Below are 9,361 nucleotides of genomic sequence, written 5' to 3' on the forward strand. Positions count from 1 at the left end.
TTTCAGATTTCTTTCGGTTCCACAAAAACAGGTACTAACGCAGGTCTTTCGTAAACGTGAAGTGGCGTAACGGAACTTCAGAAAAGTGGGCGATACCAGTATTATTTACAAATACTTTTGATTTTGGTTTTAGGGGATCTCGCGGGACTTTGTGGGAAACGGACTGGGGGGAGACCCGACTGGAGGGGGAAGGTGCTTCGGCTGAGAGAGGAGGGGGCGTGGCCTCAGGACGGGGAGAGGACATGGGAGCTGGGTGCCATCAAGGACCCCGGCCAGGTCCCTCTCTGGAGCTGCGGAGGCGCGAGAGGAAGGTCAGAAGCTGGGGAGACGGAGTAGATGGAAGTCTTAGGGTCCACCTGACCCCCAGTCCCTTCTCTTGGGGTGGAGAAACCGGCTGCCCGGAGGGGTGGGCAGGGGGGCGGAGGACAGGGGTGAGGACCAGTTACAAGTAGCATCCTCAACAGATGGAGGCTCCAGATTCGGCTGTACCCCAAACGCCCGGCCTCAGCATGACCCACGGGGAAGGGGGGGGGTCCTCGAAGATCTTCAGAGGTAAAGGGCCCCCCAGTAGCCACTCAGTCAACACACAGCCAGTCACAAGGGCCCAATACATGTAGGCTCTGTTCATTTTCACATCTTCCCTCATCTCAGGGGTCCCTCAACTGTCACCCCCAAATCTCTTATTCGCCCCCACAAGGAATGTTGAGATCTCCCACTGCGCTTTTAGACCCTGCCTAGAAGTCCCCCCCACTGTCAGCTTGAAATCCCACCTTATCACCTCAAGGACAATGTCTGTCAGGAGATCCCGTGTTAACTTCCTCTCTGGGAACAGGACACCCCCCCCTTCACCCAAGTTCATCAGGAAGGAGGTGTCTTCCTTGTGCTGAGAACAAAGGAAGCCGACTGCGTTAGCATTTCCTGTCAGTGCATTTAGAGGCCAGCGATGTGAAGTCAGGTCTGCCCCTTCCACGACCCAGCAGCACCCTCCACGTCGTCGCTAGGTCCCCCACTCTGGACCCTCTGGGCCACAGAACATCCCCTCTGCCCTTCCCCAGGTCGGGGCAAAGAGCAGCCCCTGGACTTCTGTAATTGTAACCACTGTGGCTGTGCTTCCGTCCCCGGGGTGCCCCGCCTGCTCCCCACTGCCTTGCACCTCATTAAGGCAACTTCCTCCTGCAGGCTGGCCACGATGTCACCTTCGGGGCTGCTGCGGGGGGCCTGCAGGACCACACTTATCTCCCTGCTCCTGGTCTGCTGTCTGCTGCCCCCAGGTGAGGCAAGTCAGCCTGGGGAGGGCTGGAGTTGGGGGGTCAGGGGAGGGTGGGGGAATGGAGAGAGCAAAGCTTTCCACATTCTGCTGCCCTGGCTGCCGCAACACTTCCTTAAACTCCCACCTGACAGGGGGCTCATCACTGGCCTCAATAGAAAGTTATGGTTTCCTTAACTCAGCCTTCAGGGCTCTCCTGCCTGTGACTTGTCTCCTGACCCAACACACACACAGACACACACACACACACACACACACACACACACACGCACGCACAGTCCCTCCCTGGACCTCTGTCTCTCCTTTTCCCTCTGCCAGGATCACTTCCCTTTCACTCAGATAACCAGTTCTTACTTTCCCTTCCGATTTGTCCCCTCCTCCAGGAAGCTTTCCCTGACATGCTTCCTCCTACAGTCTGGATCAGGGGCTCCCCTAGCCTGCCTCGGAGGCTTCCCCAGTTCCTTTTTTTTTTTTAATTTTTTTTCAACGTTTTTTATTTATTTTTTTTGGGACAGAGAGACACAGAGCATGAACGGGGGAGGGGCAGAGAGAGAGGGAGACACAGAATTGGAAACAGGCTCCAGGCTCCTAGCTGTCAGCACAGAGCCCGACGCGGGGCTCGAACTCACAGACGCGAGATCGTGACCTGGCTGAAGTCGGCCGCTTAACCGACTGCGCCACCCAGGCGCCCCTTCCCCAGTTCCTGATCAATCATCCGTCTTCCCCACCGGACTGAAGTACCATGAAGGTACTTCATGATGGTGAATGTGAAAAGGTGGGGCCTGCAGAAGGGTAGATTGAGGCACTGGAACAAACAGCAGTGTCCCTCTGTTCCCACAGGTGCCCAGGGGCAGAAGTTCCCACTAAGGGTGGAGCCCCAGAACCCCGTGCTGCCTGCAGGAGGGTCCTTCTTGGTAAACTGCAGCACGGATTGCCCCAATCCCAAACTCATCACTCTGGAGACATCCCTACCCAAGAAGCCAGTGGGCAATGGCCTGGGCTGGGCAGCCTTCCAGCTCAGCAGTGTGACCAGTGACAGCCAGGTCCTCTGCTCCGGCTTCTGCGATGGCTTCCAGATGACAGCCTCCTCTGACATCACAGTATACCGTGAGTGATTGTGCCTTGGAGGTGGCACTGGCCTTGGGCAGTAGTGGGGGTACATGGTCAGTGGCGCGGGGGAGCAGGGAACCCTGAGTCTCCAGAAAGGAACGAGGGCTCTGACCCAGAGCTTGGACCTGAATGTGTGTGTGTGTGTGTGTGTGTGTGTGTGTGTGTGTGAGAGAGAGAGAGAGAGAGACAGACAGACAGACAGACAGACGGACAGAGACAGAGACAGAGAGTTACATCTCAACCATATGCCAGGGCAGCAGCTGTGAAATCAACTTGCGTCCCAACAAGGATTCTTAAATGATACCTCATGTCTTTTATGTATTACTTTTATTTTCACAGCAGTTAATCATTCATGCATGTGGTTTCAAAATCCAAAAGTATAAAAAGGTGTGTGTTAAACCTCCATTGCCTTGTGCTGGCAGCGAGTGGTCACTGTTTTAAGTGTGGACACTAGGGGTTCATTCAGTCTTTAAGAAGTCTCCCAGGTGGGGGAGGTACATTTAGGAGCCCCATTTCACAGATGAGGAATTTAAGCCTCAACGGGGTAAAGTTGCTTGTCAGGGTTCATAGCCTGGAGAAGTGGGTAGTCTGGCCCTCAAGCCCTTGTTCCTAACAGATGAGTCTTCCTTCCCAGACCCCACTGTTACCAGTTTCTTTCTCTCTCTTTTTTTTAATGTTTATTTATTTATTTTGAGAGAGAGCGAGAACCAGTGGGGAGGGGGCAGAGAGGGAGGACACATGAAGCAGGCTCCAGGCTCTGAGCTGTCAGCACAGAGCCCAATACGGGGCTCAAACTCATGAATCGCGTGAGATCATGACCTGAGCTGAAGTCGGATGCTTAATCGACTGAGCCACCCGGGAGTCCCCTGTTTCTTATGGTTCCTGCCAGAATCCCTCTGCACTTAAAAGAATACAGTAGACGAGAAAATAGAGTACGGACACTCATGGAACCTACCGTTTTGTGAAGCTTTCCTAGATAAGCGTAGTGTGTGCGTGTGACCATGTGTAGGCTCCTGCTGTGGGCCAGTATCCGTTTTGTGTACCTGTGTGCGTGTCTGTGAGCGTATGTATGTGTGTCATCATCTCTGTGTGTCTGTGTGAGTACACACGCGTGTCTGTGTGTGTGTATCTGAGTGTGAATGTGAATGTACAGGTCTGTGTACGTCAGTATCCACACCTGTGTGTATATCTGTGTAAGCGTGTTTTCTATGTCAATGTGTGTGTCCGTGTGTGAGTGGCCGTGGATGTCTGTGTCAGTACATGTCGATGCATTCATATCTTTGTGTCCGCATTTCTGTAGAGGGCGTACATTTGTGTGTGTTTCAGATGCCTCTGTCCAGGGCTCTGCGGGAGCCTGTAGGCCCTGGCTCACCGGAGCCGACTGTACTCACCTTTTCCCAACCCTGTGTCGCATTGGGTAGCTTAAAAGCGGCCATCGAGGCAGTGTTTACACTGTAGAAATTGGCGTATGCTCCATGTTGCGGCTAGCCCGTCGCACCCCAACCCCGAGTTCCTGAGCATTCCTGGCATTTGCTGGCCTATCATCATCTCTGACCAGTGGTGCCCCAATGGGGGCCTCTTTGTTAAATATTCTAAAATCGTAAATAAAGGTTTCTCCTACTGTCCAAAAGTAAAGCATTCCTATGAAACTTTTTATAAGTCAAAATGATAGAAAGTGAAAAACCAATTAATTTATATTGAAAAAATGTTGAGCATTCCCAGACCCCAAAAATAACCTCTCCTAGGCTTTTTTTTTTTTTAGCTTATTACTTTATTTTGAGGGAGAGCGCATTCTCCCAGAGGAGGGGCAGAGAGAGACAGAGAGGGAGAGAGAAGATCTCAAGCAGGCTCCATGCTGTAAGTGCGGGGCTTGAACTCAACAAACCATGAGATCATGACCTGAGCCAAAATCAAGACTCCGACGCTTAACTGACTGAGCCACCCAGGCGCCCCTCCTAGTCTTATCCTGAGACCTTAGGACACATCCTGCTAACAGATGCACAAAATAAATGGAGATAAAGCACTGATGCTCACAGACACAGATCAGAGCCCTGGGGACTTGCGGCTGAGATGCTGAGTGTAATCCCGGGAAGGGAGCCTGGTGGCACCACCCTCCCCGTGCAGGGTGCCTGCTCTCTGTATAACTGCTCTCTGTATAGCTGCATGCTATTTTCGTTTTTTGCCATTTTTTAAAATTTTATTTTTTATTTTTTAAAATTTACATCCAAGTTAGTTAGCATAGAGTGCAACAATGACTTCAGGAGTAGATTCCTCAGCGCCCCTTACCCATTTAGCCCACCCACCCTCCCACAACCCCTCCAGTCACCCTCAGTTTGTTCTCCATATTTATGAGTCTCTTCTGTTTTGTCCCCCTCCCTGTTTTTATATTATTTTTGTTTCCTTTCCCTTATGTTCATCTGTTTTGTCTTGTCTCTTAAAGTCCTTATAGGAGTGAAGTCATATGATATTTGTCTCTCCCTGACTGACTAATTTCACTTAGCATAATACCCTCCAGTTCCATCCACGTAGTTGCAAATGGCAAGATTTTATTCTTTTTGATTGCCAAGTAATACTCCATTGTGTGTGTGTGTGTGTGTTTGCACGTGTGTGTGTCTCACATCTTCTTTATCCATTCATCCATCGATGGCCATTCGGGCTCTTTCCATACTGTGGCTATTGTTGATAGTGCTGCTATAAACATGGGGTGCATGTGTCCCTTCGAAACAGCACACCTGTATCCGGTGGATAAATGCCTAGTAGTGCAATTGCTGGGTCATAGGATAGCTCTATTTTTAGTTTTTTGAGGAGCCTCCAGACTGTTTTCCAGAGTGGCTGCACCAGCTTGCATTCCCAGCCATTTTTCTTAAAAGCGGAAATACTCCAGATTTCTTTCCGTTAGTACTAATGCACGTCTTTCATAAAAGTGAAATGGTGTCGTGGAACTTTTGAAAAGCTATACTTCCCTGTAGTAAGATGTGAAATATTTTTCATGGCAGCCAGTACACGGGCCTCTGTGATAGCTGAGATCCGGGCTCAAATCGTTGAGGGTATGAGATGTTTCCCGAAGGAGGCCCAGGGTTTGGTACTTGTGCCTCAGAGGGACACTGCGGTTGCGGCGGGGAGAGGACCCAGCCTGGGGGTGTTGAGTCCCTCGTGACTGTGTCAGAGCATCCTGAGAGGCTGCCCTGGTAAGAGCCTGGAGAGCCTCAGATGGATTGGGGGCGGGGGGGGGGGGGCGGCTGGGCCAGGCTCTGGGAGAGGCCAAGGCAGAATCCAGGCCAGAAGCTGGGAGTAGCCATGGGAGTCCCTAGATGTGACATCAAGGAGGCAGGTGACTGGGCATCTGGCTCAGTCGGTTAAGCGTCTGGACTTCAGCTCAGGTCATGATCTCATGGTTCAGTTCATGAGTCGAACCCTGCACTGGGCTGTCTGCTGTCAGCTTTGGACTCTCCATCTGCCCCCCACTTCAAAAATCAATAAACATTATAAAAAAAAAAAAAAGGAGGCAGGTGAATACACGGGTCTGGAGTTGGGAGTCTCACCTTCTAAACCCAGCCGGGCCCCTTTCTGACTATGTGCCCTTGGATAGGTCATCTCACCTTCGCCTCTCTGGGCCTCAGTTTCTCCATCTGTAAAGGAGAAGAATAATAGAGAAGATTTCACTTGGTTGCCTGTGAATGAAGGTGGATGGCATTTGGAATAGGAGGGGCGGCTGGGTGGCTCAGTCAGTTAAGTGTTGGCTCTTGACTTGGGCTCAGGTCATGATCTCACAGTCTGGGAGTTCAAGCCCCACAGCACGCTCTGTGCTGACTGCACGCAAAGCCTGCTTGAGGGTTCTCTCTCTCTCTCTCTCCCTCTCTCTCTCTCTCTGCCCCTCCCCCGCTCATGTGCTCTGTTCTCTGTCAAAATAAATAAACTTAAATTTTTTTTAAATTGGAAAGTCTAAGGAAAACTCTAAATAAACAGGAACTTTTATGAGTACTAATAATGTTGTATGTGGTCATAAGTTGGTCCCCTTCCTTCCTTCTTTTTTTTTCCCTTCCCTTAACTGTGAATTTCTCCGGAACAGAAAATCTGACTTTATTTCAGTGCCTGGCAAGGTGTCCCACGAAACAGGAAATAATAATCATGATGCTAAATGACAATAGCAAACACTTCTGCAGGCACATACTAAGTAAGCTCTCCAGGTTTATTCAAAATTTCAATTCTGCACTGGGGCACCCTCAGCCCCCTCTCTGCTCTCTGGGGTGGGAGTTGCAGGGCTGGCTGCTAAGTGCAATTCTCCCCCACCCCCAACCCTACCCCAGGGTTCCCGGAGCGCGTGGAGTTGGGCCCCCTGCCCCGCTGGCAGCCCGTGGGCGAAAACCTCACCCTGCGCTGCCAGGTGGCCGGCGGGGCGCCCCGGACTAACCTCACGGTGGTGCTGCTCCGCGGGGAGGAGGAGTTGAGCCGGCAGCCGGCCGTCGGGGAGCCCGCCGAGGCCACGGTCACGGTGCTGGCGGGCAGAGACGACCACCTCGCCAATTTCTCGTGCCGCACGGAACTGGACTTGCGGTCCCGAGGGCTGGGTCTGTTCCAGAACAGCTCGGCCCCCAGGCAGCTCCGAACTTTCGGTGAGGGAAGGGACTGCGGACGGTGGGTTATGAGCTAAGCCAGAGTAGAAGCACCCTGGCCGGGAGGGTTTGGAAAACGGAGTGGACTGGACCTCAACGGCTTCTGGGAAGGCATGCCCTTGGCTACTGGACCGTGCACAGCTTCCGTTGGGAGACTCGCGGCCGCGGTAGCCTACGAGAAGGCTCTGTGGGTGTATTCTGGGTAGGGGGTGAGCCAGGCCGCAAGGTATTCTGGGAAAGGACCGTGGTTGGGGGCACTGAACGAGTCATGGGGTAAGGGGAGACCCTTTCACGGTTCTGGGAGACCTCCTCCTGCTCACGCCTGCCCTTCTCCGCAGCCCTGCCCGTGACCCCCCCACACCTCGTTGTCCCCCGGCTCTTGGAGGTGGGAACGACGTGGTCCGTGAACTGCACCTTGGACCGGCTGTTCCCGGCCTCCGAGGCCCAAGTCCAACTGGCCCTGGGGAACCAGATGCTGACTCCTGCTGTCGAGAGCCATGGGGATACGATCACGGCCACAGCTACAGTCACAGCGAGCGCGGAGCAGGAGGGCGCTCGGGAGATTGTCTGCAACCTGACATTGGGGAGCGACAGCCGGGAGGCCCGGGAGAACTTGACCATCTACAGTAAGAGGGGGCGGAGCCAAGACGGCTCGACAGGCGGGACAAGGGGCGCGGCCTCGGTAGCCGTGTGGCGCCGCACAGATGACGAAGACTAGACTGGAGAGGTGGGGCCTGAGTCTCCAGAGTGGGAGGGGTTGTAGTGTGGGCGGGGTCTAAGTAACTAAGGGTATAGCCCAAGTGTCCCAAGTTGGATGGGGGCGGGGGGGGGGGGGTAGGCGCTGGGGACCCGCAGAGTAGCAGAAAGGCATGGCCTGATACCTCGAGACGAAACAGGTGTTACGGAGGGCGGGGATCCGATGTGAGGTGGGTGGTCAGTAAACTCCAGGGCAAGGCCCCGCTTTTAGGCTTCTGGGGGCCCATCCTAAACCTGAGTGAGTCCAGCGCCTCCGAGGGGACCGAAGTGACTGTGACTTGCGCGGCCGGAGCCCGAGTCCAGGTTACGTTGGAGGGAGTTCCGGCTGCGGCCCCTGGCCAGCCTGCCCAGCTTCAGCTAATCGCCACCGAGAGGGATGACAGGCGCAACTTCTCCTGCAATGCCACGCTCGAGGTGGACAGGGAGATCTTACACAGGAACAGGAGCGTCCAGTTGCGTGTTCTGTGTGAGTAGGTCACTCTGACCTTTAAACCCTTGCTCCCCTTGTTTGGTGGGAAGACATTACTCTTCCTTGCCACGCTGTGACTCCAGTATGTCTAATCATTTGACCGTTTCATAGACGGTCCCAAGATTGACCAAGCCAAATGTCCCCAGCGCTTGACGTGGAAAGACAGAACCACCAATGTCCTGCGGTGCCAGGCCCAGGGCAATCCGGACCCCGAGTTGCACTGTTTTCAGGAAGGCTCCTGGAATGAGGTGCCCGTCGGGATTCCATTTACCGTCATGTTAAACTATAGTGGTACCTACTCCTGCCGGGCAGTCAGCTCTCGAGGCACATACACTGTGACCGTGGTGATGAACGTTCAGGGTGAGCCAAAACGGGGTTTTGGATCCAGATGGGCAACCCACGCGGGGAGAGTGCATGTGTTTATACTCCTTGCTTCTCTGCATAGGTCGGAATGCCCATGCTGTCACCATCGTCATGGTGGTGTTAGTGACCCTGGGGTTGGTGACTACCACTGCGGCCTTAGTGTACGTCTTCGGATTGCAGAAGAGGAGTGACATTTACCAAGTGAACCAGGGGAGCACTTGGTTGCCCCTGACGTCTAGGCAGCCCGAGGAGGCTGTGGGGGAGGGGCCGTCCTGAGCTTCGAACCTGGGGGATGCTGGACCAACGACGATAGGGGTTTGGCTGTATCCCTGGTTCCACACCAATAAAGCCCTGAAAATCCGGAGTCTGTTGCTTGATTCCACTTGCGCTAAGGAGCTCACCCACTGTGCTTTGCGTCCTTTGAGTGACTTTTTTTTTAATCTTTTTTTTTTTTTTAACATTTATATATTTTTGAGAGACAGAGAGAGACAGAACGTGAATAGGGGAGGAGCAGAGAGGGAGACACAGACTCTGAAGCAGGCTCCAGGCTCCGAGCTGTCAGCACAGAGCCTGACATGGGGCTCGAACTCACAAACTGCAAATTGCAAGATCATGACCTAGGCCGAAGTCGGATGCTCAACCGACTAAGCCATGCAGGCACCCCAAATTTCTTTTAATTTTTTTACATTTATTTTTGAGACAGAGAGAGACAGAGCATGAACAGGGGAGGGGCAGAGAGAGAAGGAGACACAGAATCCGAACCAGGCTCCAGGCTCTGAGCTG

General features: G+C 53.3%; 1 protein-coding gene across 4 annotated transcripts; it reads left to right on the forward strand.

Annotated features, from left to right (window-relative positions):
* The first annotated feature begins 218 nt into the window (after positions 1-218).
* Positions 219-8,942, forward strand: ICAM3 (intercellular adhesion molecule 3). 4 transcript variants are annotated; one of them, XM_058728078.1, is made up of 9 exons: positions 219-311; positions 465-552; positions 1,180-1,271; positions 2,108-2,374; positions 6,685-6,990; positions 7,329-7,616; positions 7,958-8,212; positions 8,327-8,575; positions 8,661-8,942. In XM_058728078.1, exons 3-9 carry the CDS (start codon positions 1,190-1,192, stop codon positions 8,852-8,854), a joined length of 1,641 nt encoding a protein of 546 aa, XP_058584061.1. In that variant the 5' UTR covers positions 219-311; positions 465-552; positions 1,180-1,189; the 3' UTR covers positions 8,855-8,942. The 4 variants fall into 4 exon arrangements, with proteins under 4 accessions (XP_058584061.1, XP_058584059.1, XP_058584062.1 ...); XM_058728076.1 differs by lacking the exons at positions 219-311; positions 465-552 and adding an exon at positions 930-1,055; XM_058728079.1 differs by lacking the exons at positions 219-311; positions 465-552 and adding an exon at positions 966-1,085.
* The last annotated feature ends 419 nt before the right edge of the window (positions 8,943-9,361 follow it).

The sequence above is a fragment of the Neofelis nebulosa genome, chromosome 4, assembly GCF_028018385.1.
Source record: "Neofelis nebulosa isolate mNeoNeb1 chromosome 4, mNeoNeb1.pri, whole genome shotgun sequence".
In the NCBI taxonomy this organism is placed as follows: domain Eukaryota; kingdom Metazoa; phylum Chordata; class Mammalia; order Carnivora; family Felidae; genus Neofelis; species Neofelis nebulosa.

Coding starts and splice junctions, on each gene's coding strand:
- ICAM3 (XM_058728078.1), top strand. CDS start 1,190: ATGTCACCTTCGGGGCTGCTGCGGGGGGCCTGCAGGACCACACTTATC. Junction 1,272..2,107: donor CTGCTGTCTGCTGCCCCCAG/GTGAGGCAAGTC, acceptor CTGTTCCCACAG/GTGCCCAGGGGCAGAAGTTC. Junction 7,617..7,957: donor GGAGAACTTGACCATCTACA/GTAAGAGGGGGC, acceptor CCCCGCTTTTAG/GCTTCTGGGGGCCCATCCTA.